The sequence below is a fragment of the Phycomyces blakesleeanus genome (assembly GCF_001638985.1).
Source record: "Phycomyces blakesleeanus NRRL 1555(-) unplaced genomic scaffold PHYBLscaffold_3, whole genome shotgun sequence".
Taxonomy (NCBI): Eukaryota; Fungi; Mucoromycota; class Mucoromycetes; order Mucorales; family Phycomycetaceae; genus Phycomyces; species Phycomyces blakesleeanus.
In genome coordinates, this window is record NW_017265136.1 from 252,325 (window position 1) to 277,941 (window position 25,617).

General features: G+C 35.6%; 9 protein-coding genes across 9 annotated transcripts; 6 read left to right on the forward strand and 3 right to left on the reverse strand.

Moving 5' to 3' along the window:
• Positions 1-5: 5 nt before the first annotated feature.
• Positions 6-1,159, reverse strand: PHYBLDRAFT_140330 (hypothetical protein; the record flags this gene model as incomplete). The annotated part of the gene is made up of 4 exons (XM_018430385.1): positions 6-266; positions 370-547; positions 628-1,097; positions 1,127-1,159. 4 exons carry the CDS (start codon positions 1,157-1,159, stop codon positions 6-8), a joined length of 942 nt encoding a protein of 313 aa, XP_018296269.1.
• Positions 1,160-2,717: 1,558 nt separating this feature from the next.
• PHYBLDRAFT_71724 (Homeodomain-like DNA binding domain-containing transcription factor) lies at positions 2,718-3,132 on the forward strand (the record flags this gene model as incomplete). The annotated part of the gene is made up of 1 exon (XM_018442531.1): positions 2,718-3,132. A coding segment is annotated over one exon (415 nt), but the record flags the coding sequence as incomplete, so codon positions are not given.
• A 2,484-nt stretch (positions 3,133-5,616) lies between these two features.
• Positions 5,617-6,047, forward strand: Hpt_2 (histidine Phosphotransfer protein; the record flags this gene model as incomplete). Its single annotated transcript, XM_018428005.1, has 2 exons — positions 5,617-5,711; positions 5,792-6,047. 2 exons carry the CDS (start codon positions 5,617-5,619, stop codon positions 6,045-6,047), a joined length of 351 nt encoding a protein of 116 aa, XP_018296271.1.
• Positions 6,048-6,408: 361 nt separating this feature from the next.
• On the reverse strand, positions 6,409-7,229 carry PHYBLDRAFT_80160 (hypothetical protein; the record flags this gene model as incomplete). The annotated part of the gene is made up of 4 exons (XM_018443561.1): positions 6,409-6,720; positions 6,787-6,896; positions 6,986-7,008; positions 7,114-7,229. Coding segments are annotated over 4 exons (352 nt in total), but the record flags the coding sequence as incomplete, so codon positions are not given.
• Positions 7,230-7,920: 691 nt separating this feature from the next.
• PHYBLDRAFT_185140 (hypothetical protein) lies at positions 7,921-9,178 on the forward strand (the record flags this gene model as incomplete). Its single annotated transcript, XM_018439038.1, has 3 exons — positions 7,921-8,541; positions 8,699-8,857; positions 8,916-9,178. The coding sequence occupies 3 exons, from the start codon at positions 7,921-7,923 to the stop codon at positions 8,985-8,987; spliced, it is 852 nt and encodes a 283-aa protein (XP_018296273.1). The 3' UTR covers positions 8,988-9,178.
• A 1,823-nt stretch (positions 9,179-11,001) lies between these two features.
• On the forward strand, positions 11,002-11,734 carry PHYBLDRAFT_163351 (hypothetical protein; the record flags this gene model as incomplete). Its single annotated transcript, XM_018434777.1, has 3 exons — positions 11,002-11,212; positions 11,306-11,421; positions 11,684-11,734. 3 exons carry the CDS (start codon positions 11,002-11,004, stop codon positions 11,732-11,734), a joined length of 378 nt encoding a protein of 125 aa, XP_018296274.1.
• Positions 11,735-14,383: 2,649 nt separating this feature from the next.
• PHYBLDRAFT_121833 (hypothetical protein) lies at positions 14,384-16,443 on the forward strand. Its single transcript, XM_018428833.1, has 8 exons — positions 14,384-14,645; positions 14,771-14,800; positions 14,923-15,128; positions 15,196-15,225; positions 15,300-15,488; positions 15,566-15,605; positions 15,715-15,795; positions 15,873-16,443. Exons 1-8 carry the CDS (start codon positions 14,429-14,431, stop codon positions 16,208-16,210), a joined length of 1,131 nt encoding a protein of 376 aa, XP_018296275.1. The 5' UTR covers positions 14,384-14,428; the 3' UTR covers positions 16,211-16,443.
• A 711-nt stretch (positions 16,444-17,154) lies between these two features.
• PHYBLDRAFT_179490 (hypothetical protein) lies at positions 17,155-19,155 on the reverse strand. Its single transcript, XM_018438152.1, has 2 exons — positions 18,355-19,155; positions 17,155-18,261 (listed from the first exon to the last, which is right to left on the reverse strand). Exons 1-2 carry the CDS (start codon positions 19,139-19,141, stop codon positions 17,372-17,374), a joined length of 1,677 nt encoding a protein of 558 aa, XP_018296276.1. The 5' UTR covers positions 19,142-19,155; the 3' UTR covers positions 17,155-17,371.
• Positions 19,156-22,201: 3,046 nt separating this feature from the next.
• Positions 22,202-25,472, forward strand: PHYBLDRAFT_140337 (hypothetical protein; the record flags this gene model as incomplete). Its single annotated transcript, XM_018430386.1, has 8 exons — positions 22,202-22,333; positions 22,445-22,844; positions 22,972-23,150; positions 23,267-23,682; positions 23,866-24,097; positions 24,203-24,398; positions 24,497-25,225; positions 25,321-25,472. The coding sequence occupies 8 exons, from the start codon at positions 22,202-22,204 to the stop codon at positions 25,470-25,472; spliced, it is 2,436 nt and encodes an 811-aa protein (XP_018296277.1).
• Positions 25,473-25,617: the final 145 nt, after the last annotated feature.

The window sequence follows — 25,617 nt, forward strand, 5'->3', positions numbered from 1 at the left end:
ATTCTCTATCGTCTGGGAATGCAAGAAATTGAGATTTTTTTATACTGCGCAAGTTGATGGTAGCAGGGCAAGAGATAGTTGTAGTTAATAAGACATTCGCACTCTTTTGTGAGTTTTTCAGGTATAATTGATTTGGCAAGTTCAAGTTTGATGTGGTCCATTGCAAAACGACAAATTTTGTGGCAAATATCATTCAGCCTGGAAGAATTGATTTTATCAAACACAACGGTAGTGCTCTCTCCGAGACACTCCGTTGTCAATCTGCGCTTTCAATCATCGACCTGTAAAATTTACAAAAACATTTCAATTAACTATTGTTATTATAAAGTTTAATCAATTGATATTTAAGATAATAAAGCATAGACGTACCAACGCTTCATAACACTTGACAATTTTCATGGTAACTGTCTTCAGTTTACCGGAAGAAGTTCCAAGGGCATGCTTCAGAGAAGCATGTGCACTTTCTGCACGGTTGGAAGTGCGATTTCCAAAGTGAGGATGTTTAAAAACATAGGTGTTTACCCAGTTCTCTTTGTCATGCATTTTTCTGATAACATATATAAAAAATAATGTCATTATTTATTGTTAACAAACTGTTTCCAGCAAATATAGCAGCGCTTTGCATACCTCTCAAGAAAAGCTTTCGCACTTTTTCCTTGATCTTTACAATTGTCTTTTGCAAACCTGAGATATGCATCAATCTCTTTTTTCTCTTCTTCGGAAATGGTGCACTTCAACACAATTTGGTCAAGATGACCGGCTAACTTATCCAAGAAGCCTCTCTTGTCTCCATCCTCGTCTTCCTTCATCATTGGCAATAGCTGCTTCTTGAAATTATTCTTAATTTGCTTATAGCACAACAGCTGTTTACACTCAGGGAAAGCATTGGTAATTGCATTCCTCAATGCTTTCTCATTGTCAGTGATAAACACACTTGGAAGTAGAGGTGTTGCGGTGGTTGTGTTGTTGTGGTTGTTTTTTTTGCTGCTGCTGCTATCATCAACATCTGGCCAGACAGAACCGCGCAGACAGCAAAGTACCCATAGATAGTTGTCTATCATTTCGTGATCCACCCAAGCTCCAGAAATTGGGAAAGTCTTCAAAGTCGTACGGGGGTTCCACTTACATTGCTGGTACCAACAATGTTGACATATGTCATTTGGTGACTAGTCGTCTTGTACGTATCGTCTATTACTATGGTTTCTGGTATTCTTCTTGCTTCGTCAATGGCATCCTTATTGATGAAAAACACCACACCACGGGAAAAAAGTGGTCTTTTTGGTGGTCTTTTTGGTGGTCTTTTAGGTGGTCTTTTGGGTAGCAGTTTTGGTAAAACCAGCAAAAAGACCACCCCTATTTTTGGAAATATAATTAGATCTCCGTTGACTGATGGATGTTAGGTTTTATTCATATCCCGATATTTAAATTTATGTATTATTCTTCTCGTTCCATTGGTAGAAAGAAAATAAAAAAGAGCTTTCTTATTGGTATAGATGGAAAAAAAGAATCTTTGTATTGTCACCCATAAAATACTTTCGTTATACTGCTACTTTTAATTGGATAATATAAACTTTATTCCAGTATGCACATTGATAGTATTGGTCATTTAAACAAAAGCATTCTCTCAATTGGTTCTCATATATATATATATTCTGATTCATTCACAGTTTTAATTGGGTAAAAAAGCAGCAATCTTACGGGGACGACATTTTCAGGATGGGGCACTACCTTTTTTTTGCCGGACTAATTTTTTGTGACTACTCGTCCGAAGTCCGATGTCTTTTCTCCAATCCTTTCGAACAAAACGATGTGTCCTAAAATTCCTAATTCATTTAAATATAAAACCTTCTTTTCTATTGTATACTCATCTCATAAAAGCTATTGATTAATTGTATTGAAAAAAAAGTCTCAGAGATAGCAAAAAGACTACTTTGCTCATTGTAGATTAGCAATTAAAAATTATGGTGTTAATAAATACTTTCTAGAAATTATACCAATATGAATCCTATCAATAAGAATATCCGTTTTTTCTATAGAGAGGAGTATTTTGTTTTTGCCCAAAAACCTCTTCCTGTCTCACCAGTTGAAAGTTACAGTGGTATGACACTAGTAATTTCAAAGATGCAGTAGTTTGCACCTGTAACTAGATAGAGCAAACCAACTCGAGTGTACTTGAAATATGTCATAAGAGAAGGGCACGACATTTCTTGTTATGATATTATGTCTTGAAGTAGAATGTTAAGTAACTATTTTATTATTCTCGATATATCCGTTAATAAATTGCAGGTAGTATACGGCTTTAAGTATATGCTTATATATTTAAGGGAATGCTTTTACACTTAGCCAAAGCTATTATCCTGCCTTATATTAAAGTATTATTATGATACAGGATTTCCACTCCAAAAGTTATATTTTTTTTTCAAACTATATATTTTGCAAAATCAAAACTTTTATTTTGTACTCCGACTATATATGAAAAAAATAAATTAATTAATGCGGATAGAAAGAAATTTAAAGCAAATTAATAAAGAGCATGAATAATGCTAATATGTGCGATAAAGTATTTAAAGAATGTCTACACTGTTTATTAAAAACAATATAAGAAAACATGCAATGTCAATATATTGTTATAAGAAAAGTATATAATGCTAAGTTTGTAATATGGTTTTGAGAACTGTCTTTATCTATTATCTTTTTCTATACTCAAATCCTCCAACATGAACCCCAATCAAATCGCTATCGTTAAGAGAAGAAAGAGAAATGGACCACAAAAGGTTCTTCCGATCCACATCAAGAACATGATTGTGGAGAAATGTTATATAGAAGAGTCCATGACCCGAGCCGAAGCAGCCAGGGCATTTGGTGTCTCATGGGTGTCGATTAACAACATCATCACCAAGTTCGAGAGGGATGCTACTGTAGAGCCCAAGAAGCGAGGCGGCTCGCGCGCGGAAAGTCTTAAGATAACCGATGAGCATTCGAAGTTCATTCAAGACCTCTTGGACGAATGCTGCACCTTGACTCTTGGTCAAATGAGAGAGGAACTGTTTAGAAAATTTCCAGAGCTTCAAGAGCAGAACTTGAGCATCAGTGGCTTACATAAGCACATTATCAACAACATCGGGTTCACATTGAAGAGAACCAAGCCGGTCGAGGAAAAAAGAAACGACCCGAAGACTATTGAGCTGAGAAAAGTATACGTAGACAGTATGCACACGAATGGTTTATCGTATAAAACCAATTGCATTTTTGTGGACGAAGCAGGCTTTAATGCAAACCTGATCAGAGGACAAGGGTGGTCCAAGAAAGGCGAGGCCAGCATTGTGAAGACAAAGTCGAAAAGGGGACTAAACATCTCAATTCTTGCCGGTATTTCTTACCAAGGTGTTGAGAGTGTGCAGGCGAAGTTGACCCCTGGTGGCACGACAGGACCAATTTTCGTTGAATTTGTAAAGACGATTATGGATTCGCTCGACCACAGTAATGCTGCCCCTCACAACTTCATTATGAATAATGCCTCGATCCATAGATCCCACCTTGTCACTGAATTGTTTGCTAATTCACGACACCACCTACACTTTCTCCCCCCCATACTCTCCTTTCCTAAACCCGATTGAAGAGTGCTTCTCCAAACTCAAAACACTGGTCAAGAGAAAGCCCGGGTTGGTATGTGGTCAATTCTTGGAGTATATTGCTGAGTGCTCCCGCCATATCGCTATGGAAAACTGCCAAGGCTAGGTTGATCATAGCATTAGCTTCTTCCCCCAATGTACAAATAGCCAAGAAATAAATTGATTTTTTTTTATATATAGTCGGAGCACAAAATGAAAGTTTTGATTTTGCAAAATATATAGTTTGAAAAAAAAATATAACTTTTGGAGTGGAAATCCTGTATTTATGAATCCTTACGGACAAGATATAATTATCTGATACCAAACAGCAAGTCACAATTTGTGGTCCGGTAAAACCAAAACAACGTTTCCTATCAAAAAGGTAGTGTCCCATCCTGAAAATGTCGTCCCCCTAATATTAGCGGCACACAATTCATACGACACATTCTTTTTTCCAGCGACAATTTTTTCTTGGCAACCGACAAATTATTTCTGGGCCAGCGACATTTAGTTCAAACTCAACGACATTTTAGTTCTAAATCAGCGACATTTTATTCGCACACAACAACACCCAACCCAAATTTAGCGACAAATTATACCGGAAAAAGTGTATATTAGGGTGTTTCAGCAGTTTTAGTTGTTTGATTGTTTTTGGTTCGGGGGTTTAATATTGAAAAATCATTGGCTCTCGTTAATCTGAAAAATAGATAAATTTTATCTCCAAACAACTATCAAAATTTTTAGTTGTTTGAATAGTTGTTTGAATAGTTGAAAAATGGAGAAATCGCGGGCTTATTTTTTTAAGAAAAAAATATAAATTTTATGTAATACTTAGGGCACTCAGTTGATTTTTTATAGGTTGATTATTATTGGCTTATATATTTAATTCACGAAATCAGAACAATCAAACATCTAAAACTGCTGAAACACCCTATTGTGAGTGGTTTATATAAAATAAAATAATAAAAGACATGACTGTGTAATTTATAAAGCACCAGAAAATAATCGATGATTATAAATGAAAGGAAACCAAGTGGAGTGCATAAGGAAGAAAGCTTGTGATCCCGATCGATCTCTGAGCTCATACCAGTGGCGAAAGTTTTTGATATTCATTATATATTCAAAAAAAAAGAATGCCCTCTATTTTTTTTTTTTTTTATCTATTTACTACAAGTCCTTATTAGTAATATGATTATCATTATTGTTGTAAATGTAATTATGATTCGAGACTCTTGAGATATCATGCCACTAAGGCCCTTTTGTACACTTTTTTTTTGTTTTTTTATTTTTTTTTATTTAGCTTTCAATTTCTTACAGCTGACACATATTTTAAAGAGAGAGAAAGGCAGAGAAAAGAATATAGAAAGAGGAGGGGGCCAGAACACGGGTTGTATTACTATCGATTCAAAAAGACCTTTCTGTGATGTCAAAGGGCTTGTGCTGTATTTATGATCTTGTGATTCAGAGACCGATGTTTCGATGCGTCATACAACTTTTGGTAGGGCAAAAGTTATAGGGGAGAAAGGGCTAAGCGAGAGAGAGTTGTGCGTAAGTTTGTGTGCTTGTGTGGGGAGGAGTAGAATACAGGCACATGGGCGTACACTCTAATAAATCTCGATTTTTTATTTTATTTCTTTATTTTATCTTATTTTATTTTTTCCCTTTTTATTCTATTTTTCCCCTCTCTCAACTCTTGAAATGCAAGCCAAACAAGTCACAGTCATCAGTGAGGAAGTAAGAAGCCATTATATCCACACATAGGAATATCCCATATCATATTACAAATACAAAGCAGACAAATATGCACATATATTATTCTCTTATTAAGAGACCTCAAAAATAACAATACCTGTGTTTTATCAATAAGCACACGAAATCTTTCTCTGAAAAGGATCCTCTAGTTAAACCTGTGGTCACTCCAGTTGCTGAGTCAGAAGAGGCCGATAACCGAGTACTGAATGCCGATGAGTTGATTGACATGAACACTTTTGATCAGTTATTGGACATGGACGACGAAGACGACCATGAATTCTCTCATAGTATTGTCCTTGATTATTTCAAACAAGCTGAAACCACGTTTGAAGATATGGATATCGCACTGTAAGTATAAAGATCAATCCTACACACACACACACACATACACACACACGCATATATATATATTTATAAATATAAAAAAGGGAAGCGAAAAACCTGCGTGAATTGTCCCGGCTTGGTCATTTTCTGAAAGGAAGTTCGGCTGCAATCGGCTTAAGAAAGGTCAAAGCTACATGTGAAAAAATCCAGAATATCGGAAACTGCAAAGACGGTGAAAATGTCCTGACAGTAAAGGATGCACTTAGTCGGATCATACCTCTTTTACCACAAGTAAAGGCTGAATATTTTGAAGCAGAAGAATATCTCAAGACATTTTACGAAGAACAAGAAGGCCGATGAGTATGTGAGGGAATCTTAGAGCCATAATTATCACTATATCACCTATCTTTACTATTATTCCCTTTATTATTCCTATTCTTATTCATATTCTTATTCATATTCATATTCTTATTGGTATTACGTTGTGTTCTTGTCAGGAAACAAGATCATTTAACCCATTTAATTGCTATTTCTTTAAAGTTGGAAATGGCCTGGGGAAGGAGAGGGGTCCCGTCTGTGTATCAGACTAAAACCAAAAACTAAAAAAAAAGAACTAAACTAAAAAACTAAAACAGAATTTGTGTCTCGTATGTGTACAACTTTCCCAGGAGGAAATAAGTTCTTATTATTTACTACAAACTACAGCCACCGCCACTTCTTTGCATTAATGTCTTATTTTATTGTCATTACTTTGATCGTCTTTATTTCTATGTGGTATTGCTGCAATCGCTGCTGTATTGGTTGTAAAAGACGCCATCATATTCATCGTAGCCACAGTCAGTACTCACGCTCGAACCATTCACATTACAACAAAAAATTATCCACTTGAACCCCGGTATATTACTCTTCTTAATTTTTCTTCTTTTCTTTTCAAGCAGAAATATTGTCTGGGTTGCTTTCCAATGCTTGGATAGTGTTTCGATTTAACATGTAGACATTAAGATAATAGGTAAACAAGGATACGAATGCGACCCTAAAAAGAATTACAAAATCTCATCTGTCAACATATACACTCCTTATTGAAATACATAATACTTACAATGAGCCACTATCAGCAAGTCCATCGCCTGATTTTAATGAGTTTCTCTTGTTCAAGAAAGCAGACAAGCCGAAATAAGAAGCAATCCAGGGAATAGCCTTGAATTGATTCTATCAAAACCAAAGAAAAATACCACAAATTAATATATACGTTTATAATTACCACTTATTAAAAATAATAATAATAAATAAAAGCTTACCCTCATAAGAATACCACCCATGGCTTAATACAATGATGATGAAGAAGATGATGATGATAATGATGATGATATCAAATTGAGTTTAGAGAACAATGAGCGTGATAAATTAAATATAAAATATAACATACCAGTGAACATGGCAATGTTGCTTGTAAAGTCAGCCTCTTCCTCATTCTTAGGGGGCTGGTGGAATGGGACAATCTTGTCAGGTCGACGGGGATCGCCTTTGATAGATGATGACATTGTTAAACTCAAAGGTGGGTTGGACAAGCTTACACGCTATTGGACTATCCAATGCTTGACTATATTTTTCCTGGTCGATCATCTCAGCAAGACGTGACTTTGAATTATGAGAGAAGTATATACCAAATGAAGTTTTCCAAAAAAAAAAAGAAACTCCTTCTTGCTTTCTTCATTTATTTCTTGTTTCCTTTTTATATTTATATAGATAGATAAATATTACAAATCATGGCGTCCAAAAGGTGTGTACTAACTGCCTATCACTTGGATAGACTATTACTTGTTAATTGGCTATATACATCTATAAATATAAAAAAAAAAGTCAACTCACACAACTAGGATTGGAATAGCAAGTTCCGAAGCGACTTCATATGTCGCGTACGTTATCGTAATACTCTTCCACCACTACCATTCCCACCAAAACTACTCGATATTCCATCTCTCGTAGACCGACACATTCCTTACAAAACCTCAACTCTCATCGAAACCACACCATACTCACTCGCAATTGACCAAAACTCCACACGTTCATTCGATAAGACCTTGATTGATTATTTGGATGCAATGGAAGCCAATCCCGATGATGGTCGGTTATCATTCTTATTATTATAATTCCTATTACCAATTGACCCAATCCTCATTGTCTTTGGTCGCTCACAAATTTATCACGGTACTATTATTTTCCTTTGGTAGTCATGCGATTGGTCGAAGAAATCGGGGAAGAAGACAAAGTCCTCATGACTCAGCCTGTAGATGAACAGGCTGCTAAAGCAAAGAGTCATTTCAAATCCAACGTAACTTGGTTGCGCAGATCAGAGTACATTGCAGCCGAGACACGTACAACCGTAGTCCGAACAGAACCTATGGAGCATCGATTTGCAATGTCGGGATTGGCAGCTACCGATCGCTCCAAAGAATATGCAACCCACGAAGGCCAGATTGCAGGTATCCTAAAGACGTTTGGACCACAGCCCGAGACCCTCCAACATCCTATTACCAAAAAACGTGCCAAGCGTATTATTCCTATCCTACCTGATCCCATCTGCCAGCACACCGACTACAGTATTGCCCAATTCAATGTCGACCCTGCTGACGACGAAAGACTTGTCAAACGTAAACAGGCTGCAAAGAACCCCAGTTCACTGGTTGGTCAAAAACGCCCCTCTGAAGAGGATGCAACCGATCGCGGTGTACTGCAACCTATCACCAATCCTCACGATCCAGATGATCGCTATCTCATCTGGTTTCTGCCCGATGGCGAGGCAACTGAAAGACTTAAACGACAGAAACGACAAGGCAAACCCATGGGTGATGAGGTAATGCCACGCGAACATATATACGCATATATATATACTACATATTTGAGATTAGCATATCAAACCAAGTATAAAGTCTTGGAGTTTTTTTTATTATTTTTTAAAAAAAAATGAAACTTTACTGAAATTAACCTTGGGAACATTGATATTGCTTTAGCCTGCTTCATATGAATTTGTACGTGACTACGAATACCAACATGATAACTCTTCAGAACAGAAGCATTTGATCATCACCTTTAGAGATGATGGAGACGGTGAAAAGGCATACTACAACCTCATCCAGGGTAAAATGACATTGAGAAAGAGAAGAGCATTGGTAAGTCAAAATATATTCACCTGCATAAGAATCATATGTCTAACCTTTTCTATTACAGAGTAAAAAATACCAGCAGTATGATGATTATGAGAAGCCTGGAGCCCTTGCTATTAACTTTCATGAAGTCTAAAAGAAAATAAGAAGAAGAAGAAGAAACCCCTTTACTCTAGTTCTCCTTATATCTTTCTTGCAGCGTAAAATAGATCACGGTAGTTACCAGACCAAAAAAAAAAGAGAGAGATTATTTTTGTTTGTTTGTTTTTTAAAGTTTTGATATGGTATTGATGGATTTTTGAATAAATAAAGAACATTATGATGCCCAATATCTCATTCGGTTTATTATTGATCCCACAGAATACTTGAAAACTTGATAGTATTGTATATACAGAGGGGAATTGGCCAAATAGCTTAGCACCATTCAAAACTGAATCAAGGGACGTATTCCAAATTTATATCAGTAAGGGATTACACTACACTATACACGATACACTATAGAAAAAAAAAGCCGATTTTAGTGAGATTGTTGCAAATTTTCCGGGATTTAAGGGTTGTTTTAAGGTTGATTTTTTTATTAGGAATTACTTCCCCCCTTTTTTTATGTCTACATGTGTTTCAATTTCAATTTCTCTCTATTCTGTTTTGCTATTGTTGTAGTTCAAAAGTAAAAACCACACTTAAAATATTCCATTTTTACCCCACCATGTTTTTTGCAGTCAATACAAAGCACCATTTCTCACCTCTTCAACCCAGTACAGAAATAATAATAATAAAAGGATTCACTAAATTATACAGATAATGCAATAGCTTATTGAATGTATCTTGGGATCCTCCTAGCGGTAACAACCCAAAATGTTTATCTTATTTGCCCTCTTTTCGATCTTTGCTTCACAGTACGACCCCCAGAGCATCTTTTGCTGGCCCTATAGTACTTACAATTTAAATAACACAATGTATATAACAGAGATAGTACCACGATGCTTTAATAAGTCAAGTATATGTCTGAAGCTCAAGATAGCAACAGGATTTCGATTCCACAAACGATGTCTTATCTTTAGCGATTTCATGCTCTTCAAACAGTTTAAATTGGTATATTTCGTAGAATCCTATTGAGTACCTCTATGGTAGTTGACTGTAGTGTGAGCCAAGTTCAACAAAAATAAATAAAAAAAAGACGCAAACTAATAGCTCGGTTCATTGCCTTGTTCTAATCCGGTTAATTGAAACCCATTTCCACCCCGAACCGCCAACGCACTTCTATCCCGGTTCATTAGCCCGATATATTACAGTCAAAGTTTGATATAGTATAGGGCGTGGACTTGTGGAAATTCGATTTGAGTTTGATAAGCGAATACCCTCTCTAATACAACGCAAAAAAGAACAAGAGTTTCTTACTAATAATATATTTACGTGTTCCTTAGACTCTTGTTTATATCATTACTCTTCACTATCTTTATATATATCAACAAGAACAAAATATATAGTCTATACACATACACAGAAACAAAAAACACAATTGTTTAGGAATATATAATGCCTTTCTTGATATAGACCTTTGTCTAAACCGAGATAGTCTATTTTTGTTCAAATCCAAGAAATATGCATTAAATGCAAAGGCAGCGCCCATAAGTATAAATAGTATATAGATATTGCTTTATCTACACAGTGGCTTTAACCTGTTTTTTATTTATTTATTTATTTATTTATTTTTAAATAAGACCATTTATATCGATTTTCTCAAATCAGGCCGTACTTTGTATAAATCAGGGATGAATGTTTATAAAAAGATATATAAACTTGCAAGTAAAATTTAGAGACAAGTGCTGTTTACAGCATAGAAAATAATACAAAATACTGTAACAAGCTTAGATGGACAGAAAAAAAAACAATAGCAAAGAAGATTGTAACAGTTCATTGTCAAATATCACTCTCCATCAAAAGTTCCTAAATATAGCAAAGATTACATCAAATATATTATATTAATCAAGGTTTGGACCAAATTGTGGGAGGTCGAGATCGTAAAGAGCGTAAAAACAAACAAACAAACAAACATAAAGAACACAAAATATGGACAAAAGGTTGCTGGTTAATCGGAAGTTCGGGTATCCAAACCTTCTCCCGAGAAAACGTCTATCAGTTTGATTCTTATGACTACAAAGGCAGCAATCAGAAGATTCAATAAAGCTGGAAGAAAAGAAAAAGAAAGAGTAACAGGCAAAAACCGAAGAAAGAAATCGATACAATATATGTTATATAATTTTCTGTGGCTGTGGTGGTGGTGTACAGGGACATATATCAAAAGACCCTCTATTGGAAAGACATTAGAGAGAATTGTGGATAATCGGGACTTGTGCAACAGTAAGTTAGATCACAAAGAGAGAGGAGTTGGAGCAGTCTCATTATACGAGCTGTAATGATAATTATCAGAATGATATTAAATGGAATACAGAGGCTTGAAAATGGAGGTTTCTGCATTCAGCATTAGTTCCAAGATTACTGATAAGTTTGTTGATTATATTGGGGTATGTAAATTTGTTGAGTATAAGAGCTACGGGAAAGGTATTGAGGTACAGAATCGTAATATATCTTTACACGGCCACTAATTAAGAGGTAGTGAATTAGAGGATCTCCTAAATAAAATAGCGGTTTAGAGAGAGAGAAAAGAAATAATCGTATAAATAATATACCTCGGATCACTGAAGTAAGTGTATTATGTCTTGGAAGTGGAAATCCAGATAGAAAGAAAGCACTGACTTTGTAAATGTCTACTTTAGAAGTAAGGCAAGGTCATGTGGTACAAAATGTGCTCTTAGCTGTTAAATACTACAGGGTTCTGTAGCAGTTTATAAGAAACTTGTTGACATAGACGAGAGCTCTTAAAAACAGAGAAAATTTGAAAAAAGGTGATAATGAGAAGACACTGTTGAAGGTAAAAGGGTTGGAGAATACCAACAAGAGTGGAGCACATTGGAGGAATCTATGAGATCATATGGTAGGGATACAGATGTAACCGTTAGTATCAAAGCAAATAAATATTATGTTCACACTATATTATTGTAGACATGAAATAATAATACTTTCTTTATATATATAATAGGAGTAATTGCCGCCAAATATCTCGACTAATTTACAAAGTTTGCATACTGTAGTCTTTTCTTTGGATAATTATCGCTAGTATTTTAGTTAATTAATATAAGTCTAATGCACAGAAACTCTTTTGGTGCAAGTAGCATCCTATTATACTTGAGATTTTGTTAGAATCTTGATAGAATTAAGTTAGTTGTAGGTCCGGAGCTAAGGTGTTATTTGTTTTTGTCTTTATTTAATGTTAAATTGCTGTTTGTGTTAGGCATATCATAGCATAGCATAGCATAGCATAGCTGTGCCTGTTTGTTTGTTTGTTTGTTTGTTTGTTTGCTTACAAGAGACTCAGTAAACCTTTTTTTATGTATATTTAATTATACTAAAGGTGGCTTTTGATAATGTTAATAGGCTAGTATATAATGCATGATAAAGTATATGATTATTATCCAATTCATAATTAATAAAGCTAACTTTATAAACAATCTTATATATTGAGAGTATAATAATGCCAAATTCTGGGCATTAGACCTACAAGCTAGCGCCTCAGACAGTGATATAATCTATTCAAGAATAGTCTGCTTAGTGTAGATGTAAATGCAGATAAATCGCATTTTTATTATTTTTTGAGGATTAATTATCTAATCCATGAATTTGACAAATAAAGCAGGTAATACACGTCCATGTTACATTTAAATCTTTGTTCATTTTAAAGTATATTTAATTAATATCGATATCAATATTAACTCATTGGGATTAAGTCAACTATTGGAATATGCGTATGGTCGAGTATCCGTGAACGTCCGTTTGATAATATATGGTTTATAGATGGTCATTATCGCGACAGACTAAAATATTTGTGTTTGACTAATTGATATTATCTGCCTTTATAAATCGAGTCCTCTTTAGCTAAGGTAATACACGCACTAATACACCTCGGCTTTGTTTGTTGTGTGGATAAGCTTAATAGATAGATAAAAGGTGTAAAGAGTAGGTATTTGACTTTTGTTCACTCCCAGTACTAAGAATCTATGACGGCTTTGGAGTGAAAGGCTGTCCTGAGTTAACAATTGATAATCGTTTTTTTTTTGGCGTAATTTAACCTGGGGTAGGCTACCGGGCCAAACATATGCAGGACTTTTAACAAAGCGGCTTTAGACTTATTGTGTTTGTACGATGTTAATGTAGGAAATGGTACATAATTCATGTTTTTTCAACTTTTAGAGGAATCAACTATTTTTACACCTACCATACTTGCTTATGTAAATATGAATGAAAAGTTCAAGTGCTATCTACGCAAATTACTCTATTATTATTATCTAAAGAAAATACTAAAGTACTGTCTTATTATGTTTTTTCTTTCTAGAGGAATTTATTTCAACATATTCAAACCAATTATTAGGTCTTAAATACTTTTACTATAGAAGAAGAAGAAAAAGTCTACAGAAACAATCGATCACTGTAACCCATTACCAGGATAAGTGCAATTGGAGAGTAACAATAATTATGATATTTTAAGGAAAGATCTCAGGGTGTACAGTTACGGATTTAGAGTAATCAAAAGCCGCAGCTTATAAAAAAGGATATTTTTGGTTGGTTTGATCTACAACCATTTGGTCTAGAAAGATGAGTATATACGAATATCATTTCTAAAAGATAGCTACAGGGCTAACCAAAGAATCTTCTTATTAGAATACTATGCCCCAGAATGAACTTGGATCGCTTGTCTTCCATCAAAGAATATCTCCTAAAAAAGAAGTATCTAGAGTTACTCAACTTCTCGAGCGGGTGAAGAGTCCAATAATGGAAAATTCCCTCAGTTATTCTTTTATTAGGTATCTACGGAGTAGCTTTATACAGAAGCAATATTTTCCTACGAACGTTCTTGATAGAAAGTGCAATTGTCTTGAGCTTCCCAGAAACTGTCATGGAACAAAAAGAAGTATATTCCAGTGTGAGATTCTGTTCTGAATGTTCCACATCTTCTCAATAGAAGTTCTATTCAATATTTTTTTTTACCTAATTATTCAAGGGTTACTTGCAACCTTCTTTTTCTTTGTATCCTTGTGTAGCAAGGTCAGAGCTTTGATAATCCTTTAGTCTGGATATGATTGATGGAGTAGGTAAGCTTACTGTGCTTCCAGTACTTAATAACAGCATTCTTTTAAGGTTTCAATTTCCAATAGAGTTATATATATGTGTGCGTGTGTACAGTACACTCCGCAATACACAAGAATGGTTTCATAACAAGTGTGTGGCTGTTAAACCATCTGTGCTTGCCAAGAATAAACCTGTAACCGTTGTGCATCATGAGATGTCATTTAGTTTGGAGATGCCAATCAAGGTTTTTCTTTTCCTGCAAGTCTAATCACGTGAAATGTCTGCCTCCTACGAAAGGGCAAGTTTACAAAGTGTTTGTTCTGCCTCTGATATTCTTTTTTCCTTTCTTGCTCTGCTCTTTCTTCCTTACATTTTTTTTTATCATACTCTACAATGAGCAAGGCCCCTCTGATGAAGCGAATTATCACACTTTTCAAAAAGACTCACGAAAAAGACGAAGAGCCTACATATCCAGCTGAACTCGAACGCGTCTACAAAGTAACTCGAAAGACCCTTGGCGTTGGCTCTTTTGCAGTTGTTAAAGAGTGTATACACAGAACAACACATCAAGCCTTTGCCCTCAAGATCATCCTTAAAAAGGCAATCGCAGGTTATTATCATTCTTTTTTTTTCTTTTTTTGACATTTGATCAGATACTACGCGGAGCTGAGTCGACAGGATACCACAAGAGTCATTTAAGCTAATCGTACTACTATCACATTTCTATTTTATCAGGCAAAGAACATATGCTTGACAGTGAGCTCGGTAAGCCCATTAAAATTATCGCTTTTGGCGATTCTTTAAATATTATTATTATTTTTAAAAAAAAACAAACAAAAAGAAACAAAAAAAAAAGTCAAGAAGAAGCTCAAGGTGGCGTATATTAGATATCCTCAAGCAAGTCCGTCATCCTCATATTGTATCAATGCACGGCCTGTATGAATCAAAAGATGCAGTTTACATTGTAACTGATCTGGCTGGCGGCGGTGAGTTATTCCAACAATTGCTGAAAAAAGGAAATTATACCGAAAAGGATGCTGCAAATCTGATCAGACAGATGCTCGAAGGACTTTCTTACCTACACAAGTGCGATGTAAGTAAATAACTCTAAAGACTTTTGAGTGCCGGTTTTCTTTTTGTGTATACTAAGTAAACTGTAGATTGTACACAGAGATATGAAGCCCGAAAATGCAAGTACAGATGCAGGAGATTGAAGGGGTCGGTGGTGATGAATCAATAATTTTATTAACACTGCCAAGAACAGCTTTTGTTCCAGACAACCGATGAGAATGCCAGTCTAATGATCACAGACTTTGGTCTTTCAAAAATACTTAAGAATCACGACGACGTATTAACAACTGCCTGTGGTACACCTGGATATGTTGCTCCTGAAGTCCTTCTTCAGACTGGCTATGGAAAACCAGTTGATTTGTGGAGTGTAGGCGTAATTACAGTAAGGCTTGCTTCCCTGTTGTATAGTCTACAAGACTGTATCATCCCCTTGGAGTCTAACCTGTCTTGGAACTCTAGTTCACTTTATTAAGTGGCTACACACCTTTCTGGGGTGATGGTAAGATGCTACAGTTGACTAAATAGTGGTAGTACTAACATAAGTACTAATCAATAATTGTATTTTTGATTTTGCTTTTTGTTTTTTTTTTGCATAAAAATCATTCTAGATCAAGCATCTCTATTTGAGTCTATCATTGCAGGGAAATATGAATTTGATGAAGACTACTGGTCTGATATTTCCGATCCAGGTCAGCTCAAAGATTCAAACTATAAACCACCTCCTCAAAGAAGAAAATATTATGAACACACTTACTTTATAATCTAGCAAAGGACCTTATTAACAAGCTTCTCACATTTGAGCCAAGTAAGCGTATCACAGCAGATGAAGCACTGCTCCACCCATGGATCACAAACGATCAAGTGGCCGGACCACGAACCACCACAAACCTTGTTCCCAATGTACGCCGTGGAATCAGCAGTCAAAAGTCACTTAAATCGGTAGTTACCGCCATGACTCTCTTGAGTGTCTGGAGGCACGGTCTACACGAGGCTACACACAGACGGGCATCTGGTGAGAAACACGCCAAACGAGAGAATGTTGTTCAGACTCTGGATGTGACAAAGTCTGGAGAAGTTCATAGTACACTTGCTGCGCATTCCTAATAGCCTCCCTTTTATTTTACTTTTAAAGAGAAAAAAAAAGGTGCTCTCATTACTATAGTATTCTATTATCTTCTATTTATTTCACTAGGCATAGTGAAAGTATTTTTATACACTTCTTCTTGGACAATATTCTTTAAACTAACCTATTACCCCCTTTTAATAATATCACGCATAAATAAATAAAATCACATAACTATCCAAAAAATAAATAAAATTATTACCTTATGAACCTCTTTATGTTGAATTTAGGATGGTTAAAATCCAACCATTATAAAATCTTCTGGTGTTAGAACAAACATGCTGGGAAATTCCCCACAAAAAGAGAAAAAAAAAAAGAAAAGGATAATTGTTTATGTGATTTATCAAAATAATACATATTCATATATATATAGCTGGTATTTGCTTGCTTGCTTGCATTTTTTCTTTTTAAAAAAAAGAATCATTAATACATGACCTCCTTTGAATAGAAGATTCATCAGTAATAAACATGAAGCAGGGACAATCAAGATTTTAAAATCAACATATTTTCAAATGGGTTTACAAAGCAGTTGCATAAGAGAAGGAGTGAGGGGGTTGTTTCTTTTTCTTTTCTTTTTCAAGTGCATGTTTGTTTGTATCTACGCCTTTCAGATCTCAACAAGAAAAGAACTATGTTTGGATAGTGTATTCTTTCAAAGGCTGCAGTGATACTGAATTTGAATCAAAGAGAGAGAGATCCTAAATTATAAAAACTGGGCACACACATATATATATATACATATGTATGTATGAAACTGCTGGAGGAATAGCACAAGAGGTTTCTTTTTTGTGACATTGTTACAAAGCATTAAAGATAAACCAAAGAGTCAGTTGCAATTTTGTACATTTCATAAAACTCCAAGTACTTTATCATATTAGTTAACGCTTTCACTTCTTTGATTGATTAGTTGACTGGTTAATTGATTAATTGATCGGCTGATAGATTTATGATTATACAAAGTACGTGCGGATCTATGTTATGAATAAAAGAATAAAAGAAAATAATATACAAATTAAAGCAATAAAAAAATAAGAAGAAGAAGAAGAATAAAGAGGGGTAATATACAGATGAGAAAAGAAGTGAGATATACACTTTCTTAAAACAGCACGATAAACTCAATAGTATGTACAGAATAGAGAACATCACATGTAGTACATCCATGATTTTCCTATCTTTTGGTGTGGCTCTGACAGATGAGTTGGAGCATTGATCTGCACAGCTGTCAATTCTTGTTTTGAAATGTTCGCCTGATCCATCGAAATGTTCTGGCATGAAAAGTCCCAGCAGTACAGTCGTTCCTCGGTTTGATGTCTTTCTGGAGATGGTCTAGAATTGTCTCTTACCTCTAGACAAACTAATGTCCTTGAAAAGTCAGGACAGAGTCGAATGTCGGTAATCGTGTATTTTATATCGGGTGTTTCAAATGTAGGCACGAGTCGATAGGCCATTTTACCGGTCCGAAGACACCATACATTTATGCAATCCAAGCTGTCCATAGTCTGATCGTCCGATTGTTGTGATTGTTGTGATTGGTAATAGCGATAAAGTTGATAGGGTGTCATTCGACCAGCAGGGATCTCATGGTTGATAGTTTGGATCGATGAGGCTTGACCGAATGTTGTTGGTTGTTTGGGATATATGGGTACAGATGTGTCGTTCTTAAGTACTTTTCCTTTTGTGAGTAAAAAGAATGGGGTCAAGCATATGTTTATGACCCCAAGTGCTCCAGAAAATGGCCATTGCCGGGGTCCGTCTATGTTTGTCTGAAGCTCGTAGACTAGAGCACCTGTCAAGAGCGAGAATACTAAAAGGGGACCAGATGATTCTGGTGCACACGCCACTAAATGAGTGTTCACAGCTATGTCGCCCACACCCTGGTACCACTCGCCATGACTGGATATATATGATGATATATCAATGTGGCCTCGTGGTGTTGTGTGAGTGTAGTTTGTTTCTGTGGGAGAACCCTCGATTGAATGGTTTTCGAGGTCCCAAACACAAATATTACTATCGGTTCCACCACTGACAGCCACTAAAAATAAATCCAACATTAATTGTTATTATTATTACTATAGCCAGTCCAAGATTATTCATTTAGACCAAAGAAGGATGACATGGAACTTACTCTTATCATTCATGCTTACACACAACACACGTCCTCGGTGACCATGCCACATACAGGCCAGTTTTTTTGTATCTGAGTCCCAGAGGGCTACCGAGCCATCAAGACCCCCGGTTACTATCCACTTGGAAGAGGGCTGAGTAAAATGACACAGGATGATGTGCCGTCGGCCCTCTACAGCTAAACTAGGCGAGACGGCTTCATTAATAGATTGAAGATAAGTGGTCTGACATGTATCTGGATCAGTCATTATCAGACTATGTGGTGGGCCGGTAGGATTCCGATAAACAGGATTTGAGCGAACCAATGAGCCTGTCTTGGCTACATTGAGTAGACTAAAACATGAAGCTTCTCTGGGATAACCCACCACCCCAGATATCCATTGTCCTGGCAGAGGCTGTGCTTTTATTTCGGGAAAATAACCTAGACAGTAACCAGTATCCCAATTCTTGGTTATACGATACATGTCTTGCCATGTTCGTTTTAAAGCACGGGCGTTATTTTGTAGTCTATCTCTAGGCGATGGGATACCGATAGAGTTTGAGATGTGTGGATCGGGAAAACACAACGACCAAAAGCGATTCGAGTCAATTTCTTTATAGTCCCGACGTGAGCATATTCTCCAGATCAGATCGTCATAATGTTGAATTACTGCACGCCATTGTCGACAGACCAAGGTACATTGAGCTAATGTTGTGCCATTGAGATTGACAAAGATGTTGAGTAAAAGTTCGGTTGGAAATGGATGTTGAAAGCACTTTGGGAAGTTGTTAGTTTTGTCTCCCGACATTATGTTGTTTGCTCTTGAATGGCAATAAGGATAAGAAGAACAAGAGAACAAGAGGGAAGGAAAAAAGAGGGGAACAAAGAGGGAATATATATATATATTGTGTGTGTGTATGTATTCCTCATTAAATTTCCAACTGAACTTTTTTTTTTTTTTTTTTTACAATTTTAAAATTTGATAGGGAGGAAAAAAAAAAATTATAATATTATTACTACGGATTTAATAAATTTGAGTGATTTAAAATATTATATTGCGACTAAGAAAAATTCTATCCAATAAAATGGTCATAATAAATGATTTCGAAATATCATTGGGTTAAAAAATCATATATTTGCTATTACATCGTAGATATATTTACAGCATGGATTAGGCAATAATATAAAAATGGACACATAACACATACACACGCGCGCGCTTATGCTTATGCTTATGCTTATGCTTATACTTTCTTCTTCTTCTTGAACATAAATCTTATCTAACTTTTGATTTTATTTTAGGCATAAATATGGGCTCAAAATATTTATTATTGTCCAATCAGTTTTGTGTACTTTTCTTATTTCCTTCTCTTGCTTCCTTGCTGTATTTGCGCTTGGGACAGCAGGCACTTGAACCGCCATTATCTAATAGTTGCTGGCAACAGACCTCAAGTGCCTTGAGCGCCTCAGTACATTTAGACTCTTGGTAATTGTTTTTTCCAAGGCAATCTTGAATCGCACATGCTGTAATAGTAATGATGATGACTTATTACAAGCGATCTTGTGCATAGAGTATTATTTACCATATTTTTGACATTCGGGAACCTTTTTATTATTATTATTAATATTAATATTATAGTAAACGCTATTATTTTAGAGGTTGTTTGTGTGTTTATAAAACTGCAGTCGTATCATTGATTGTTGGTCTACTTTACCTGTGACATGCTTCTGCTTTTATCTTAAAAGGGCTGTAAACAAACTTTGCCCAGTGTGCATTCACACCGCGCACCTTTATTTTATTATTTTAAAATCAAGCTCCTTTTCTGATTAACTTGGTTAGTATTGATTTATTTATTTACTTACACATTAGTATGGAAGCATTCATTTTTCTTTCTTTTTAAAAAAAATGATCTTTTTACTGCTTGTGTATATACATATTTCTTTCTTTAGTTTCCATGTGTTTATTTTAATTAACCGCTCATAGGCTGTATTGAAGCCACAGTTAAAGGCAAAAAATAATAATAATAATACAAGAGCCATACAAAACTAGACTGTAGTTAATCCTTGTATAATTTCGATTTCATCCATATACATATACATAAGTATATATGTGTATAACTGTGTAATAAGTTCACTCAATAAAATGTATATACATGTGCGCTATATACATTCTAATATAAACGTTTAACTTGTTAAAGAGTGACTTTAATAAACTCAAGAATCAAAAATATTATAAATATATTCAAATATATATATATAAAAATTATAGGTCAAATGTCTCAATAGCCACTTTAATTATTATTAATGAGATTCAATACACTAATAATTATTCTTTTATTAAGAAAATAGGTATACATATTTACATATATATTTTATTAAAATCACTGCTTATTATTCTTTTTTTTTTGGGTGGAGATAATAAAATAAATTGGGTTATTTTGGTGTGGTGTGAGTTTATTGTACAACTCTTTACAGATCGTGGATCTGTTGTCTATATCAAGCTTTACTCCTTATTATTATCGTTAGCATTTCACTTTACTATTCAAGAATCTTTGAAAAGGTCATTTCTACTGCTGAAATAGTGGGGTTTCATGTAGTGAGCTGAATATATTACAAACACTAAATATCATCAAGTCTATCAAGAATAATTCATTTGACACGCTTTCCACATAACCGAATTTTTGATAATTTCCTTATTTGAAGGTGGGGCTAACATATGAAAATTGATCTGCTTTTTATTTCTTAGATAAATATGCTTCTGTGCTAGGGATTAAATATGCTGGTACACCAAGAAGTTTTATATAGAAATCTAGTAGTAATACTATCCAAAAACTAGAGTTTTTGTATTACATATCTTCAATATGTCCACACTAAACAGACTGTGGCTATAAACCAAATATCTTTTAATTATTCTTGGTTTCCTAAGATCTTGAACTTCTATTCAAATTCAAGAAAATTGTTTTTGTTTGTTTTTTTTTTTAAAAAAAAGGATTAAATCTTTTTTGGTATTACCACAAATACATTCAAGGAAAGGGTCTTGTTTTGTGCTTTGACAGATACTCTAATATTACAACCATTCCACTGTATATATTTATGTAAAATTGGGTGGTGTATATTGATATATAATGTTCCGTTATACATATACTTGTGTTTGTGTATACTCGTTAATTGAGCCAAGAATAATCTTTATTTCATGTGTGAATTGATAAATATTCCCATTCACAAACACAGTTACAAAATGAATGTAAAGTCATAATAAGTATTATCCAGATCAGATACCATTTATTTTTCATTATTATTTTTAATATATATATATAAGCATCTCACATTATCGTTGTACGGTATTGTGCTGGAATGGACAGAACTGGATTATGTACTGTTCAATTGAGATTGACAAGGAAATCTGATCTGAAAATCAATTCTTAATTAAAGCCTTTTACTCAATTGGATTTGATTCTCCCTCGCATGGACGCTTAATGATGGAGTTTCACAGCTATTTTTTTTTATTCAAGCAAGTCGACCCCATAAGAATAAATGTATTGTATATATGAAAGAGACCAAAGAATGGTCACGTGTAGAAAGCGTAAAAGCTGTGTTCAGTGCAACCATTTTAATTCAATTGGTGACACCTTGCTCTTGATTGCCGTTCTGTCTCATAGTCTATTAACGACACCCCTTTATCTTATTTTCTCTTCTTCTTCTTCTTCCTTGTCTTTACTCTTTCTCTCCTTTTTTGATTTTCTTTCTTTCTTTATAAAAAAGAAAGGAAAGGAATAACTTTTCTTCTTTTTTTCACTTTAATTTTCTATTGGAACGTTGCTCCTATTCTCTGTTCCTTTCTGTTCTCTGTACGCCATTCTAGTGTCCCATGGCCAGACTTCAGACAGTATATGCCATTCACACGTTTGAAGCCGAAAACGATGACGAGATTGCATTCTCAGCAGGCGAACCAGTGATTGTATTCGAAAAGGACGATGGTTTTAACGATGGCTGGTGGAGGGTAATGAAAGACTAAAAAAAATTATAGATCTTCCTTGTTGGCATGGCAACTAGAACTTAACCAAAGAAAATCCGCCATTTTGTCAAAAAAAATTATTTTTTTATTTTCTAGGGCCGGAATGTCAAAGGAGAAATAGGCCTTTTCCCAAAGAACTACACTTCACCTAATCCTCCAAAACTCACGCCACTTGAAGCAAAAATCGATAAACTAGAAAATGTGATCAGTAACATGAAAATTACACCCAAAGCCGCCTACCCTCCTTCAGTCACTCCAAAACCAACACATACAACTCTTACCAGAACCGAATCTTCGGTCTCTCTCCAATCCTCTCTTTCTCCGTCAACAATTCGTCTCCCTAACTCAACCTCAAATCGAAGTCTGCACACAAATGTATTAAATTCACTCCATTCCCCTGTACTACAAAACACACCACCAGAAGAGTGGAACGTAGACCAGGTAGCCGCCTGGCTACAAATAATGGGATTTGGTGCTGTGGCTGAAAACTTTAAAGGTAATTTATATATATTATATAATTGACAAAGAAAGAAAGAGAGAGAGAGGAGTTGTGTGTGTATAGAAAAAAAGGCCATAATAGGATAAAAAGTAATAAACTGTATAATTTTGTTTTAATTGTATAGCACAAGAGATCACTGGAGATATTTTGCTAGAGCTTACTCAAGAATCTCTCAAGGAGCTGGATGTCAATACGTTTGGAAAACGGTTCAAACTGCATAATGCGATTCATGCACTAGAAGAAGTGCGCCAGAACGAGTCATTTTCGCGCGGATCCTGTAGCTCAGGATTAGATACATTTGAGGTTCGGAAAAAGAAATATATATATTGTTGCATTCAAGATATTGTGTGTGTATATTTTTTTAACTGTTTTGTATGTTTTTGTGGGTGCGTGGGTGCCTTTAAATAATAATAAATCAGGATTCGGCGTCTGTAATAAGCCATAGAACCGTTGACACCTACCGACCAAATGACTCTAATATAAATCCACATCAATCTGTCTCAAATCGAATCAACTCAAATGTTAGAAAGTACCCAGACCACCAGTATTCTGATCGATCTCCTTCAATCATGTCACGCCCCTTGTCGCCCTCTTCTTCAGTCTACACCACCACTACGACTGGAACATTGCGTAACAATCGCATGTATCCTCTGGGAAATTCTATCTCAGAGGGGCCCTCGGCTATCAACCGTTTTCATGGGCGACTGCAGCGCCAGAATACAATTAACAATAGTCCCTCAATGTCATCTTCACTCCTGCACCCTGTTGCCCGAGGATCACAGCAAGAAGATGTGACAGGACAAAATAGTTTTAATGGTCCACCGCCCGTCAAATCGTAAGTATTAATATTTTATGTTTATGCTTACATACAAAATGCATATGCTTTATATTATATATACACATATTTGTAAAATAGGCTGACAAAGAGAGAGAGAGAGAGAGAGAGAGAGAGAGAGAGATAAAACCGTAAATAATAATAATAATATTTAAAAAAAAAACATATATATATATATATTAGACGGTACCAGACGATGCGAAGTTCATTGATGTCTCACAGTAAAAACCAGACTCTCCTACCTGTTGCATCTCGCCCTTCCTTGGATATCAAGGGTCCTGTTAATGGCCCAACAGATCCAAACATAGCCCCAGACATGCAAGGATGGCTACATAAACAGGGCGACAAGTACAGAACCTGGAATAGACGCTGGTTTGCTTTAAAGGGACCTAACCTATTTTATTACAAGACAAAGGTAAATAAAAAAATGCAGAACAGATGCATCAAACCACAGTCAATGTTATACATATAAAATGTGTTTGTGTATGTAGAGTCTAAATAACTTATTTTGTTATTGTAGGACGGACGCATGAAGGGTATCATTAATTTGCACGGGTACCGCGTTATATGTGACGAAACTATACACGCAGGGAAATACTGTTTCAAAGTACAGCATGAGCGGGAACGTACCTTTTGCTTTTATACAGACACAGAAATAGCAATGAAGGCATGGGTTAAGGCACTGATGAAGTCCACCATATCACGTAACTTGGCAGGTAAAGCAGTCGATTGAATTTATTATGATTATTTTTGGGGAGTTTTTTTTTAAAAAAAGAAATTGACTTTAATCAAACCTGTGTTGGATTGAACACAGCCCCTGTAATGTCTTCAAGTACTGTCCCCACAATATCTCTTGATGCTGCACAACGTATGAAACCTAGACCACCATCGGTACTTTACAAAAGAGAGCAAAGATCCCAGTCTCCCCCACCATCTCGCCCATTATCCCAAAATTACGACTCCCCACAACCTATTATGCGCATGTCTCTTTCTGAAGGGGCGTCAATGTGCCGAATGGGCTTTGATCCTGGATATGCAAACGATAAATTCCAATCTCTTGTCGGTGGCGCTGGCGATCTATCAAATGTGTACGAAGATTATGGAAATAGCCCAACAAAAGATTCTGGATTTGTCAGTGCTCACAATAATACACAACACAGTAGTTCAAACAGCACAAACATCAACCCTTCGTTTTACGAAGAGGAAGATTTAATTGACCCATTACATGACGATGTTGTGTCAAGAAATACTCGGCGCAAACCCGAGCCACCCGAACAAAAGGCGCCACAATGGATGTATTGGAAGGCGCCAGACTGGGTCCAGTGGATCAACCAATACACAAGCCAAGGGTTGGATAAGCTGAGTGATCTCCACGATGGCGAGAGCTTGATTTCTCTGCTGGAAGGGCTGAGTGGAAAGACAGTAAGACGACCATTGGATAACCATGGCTCAGCCAGCATGCAGATGTTGGATAAAATTGTTGCTGCATTCAAATTCATGGGCAGAGAAGGCGTTGTTGTTGACGGTCGGTACACAATAAAAGGTACACAGCTTTTAACTATTTATTTTATTTTCACAGTTTAGTTCTGGTAACAGTCAACTCATGTCAAACAAAAAAAAATATCATTATCACTATAGATGTTTTTAGCGGGAATGAGGAGAAGCTTATTGAGATGATGGAAGCTCTCAAATCCTGGCACGACTCACAAACACAAAATGACTCTGGGTCGAACATTGACGGATCTAACGGTAGATCAAACCAACATCATAATGCCTCAAATCATTATTAGATATCATTCCTTTGCACACACACACATCTTACGCTATATATTCATCGTTTGTCTTTATTTAATTATACTCTCATTTCAATTATCCCTTTCCATAGCTGCATATATTCCTCCTTTCAAACACCCCTTCTTTCTATCCTTATTCTCC

What these genes read in the sequence shown, in the direction of transcription:
- PHYBLDRAFT_179490 (XM_018438152.1), bottom strand. Translation starts at nt 19,141, where the DNA reads ATGTCGGGAGACAAAACTAACAACTTCCCAAAGTGCTTTCAACATCCA. An exon ending in TGTAAGCATGAATGATAAGA is followed by an intron (nt 18,262 to 18,354) that starts GTAAGTTCCATG and finishes ATTTATTTTTAG; the next exon opens with TGGCTGTCAGTGGTGGAACC.
- PHYBLDRAFT_121833 (XM_018428833.1), top strand. Translation starts at nt 14,429, where the DNA reads ATGAGCAAGGCCCCTCTGATGAAGCGAATTATCACACTTTTCAAAAAG. An exon ending in TATGCTTGACAGTGAGCTCG is followed by an intron (nt 14,801 to 14,922) that starts GTAAGCCCATTA and finishes GGCGTATATTAG; the next exon opens with ATATCCTCAAGCAAGTCCGT. An exon ending in CACACCTTTCTGGGGTGATG is followed by an intron (nt 15,606 to 15,714) that starts GTAAGATGCTAC and finishes AAATCATTCTAG; the next exon opens with ATCAAGCATCTCTATTTGAG.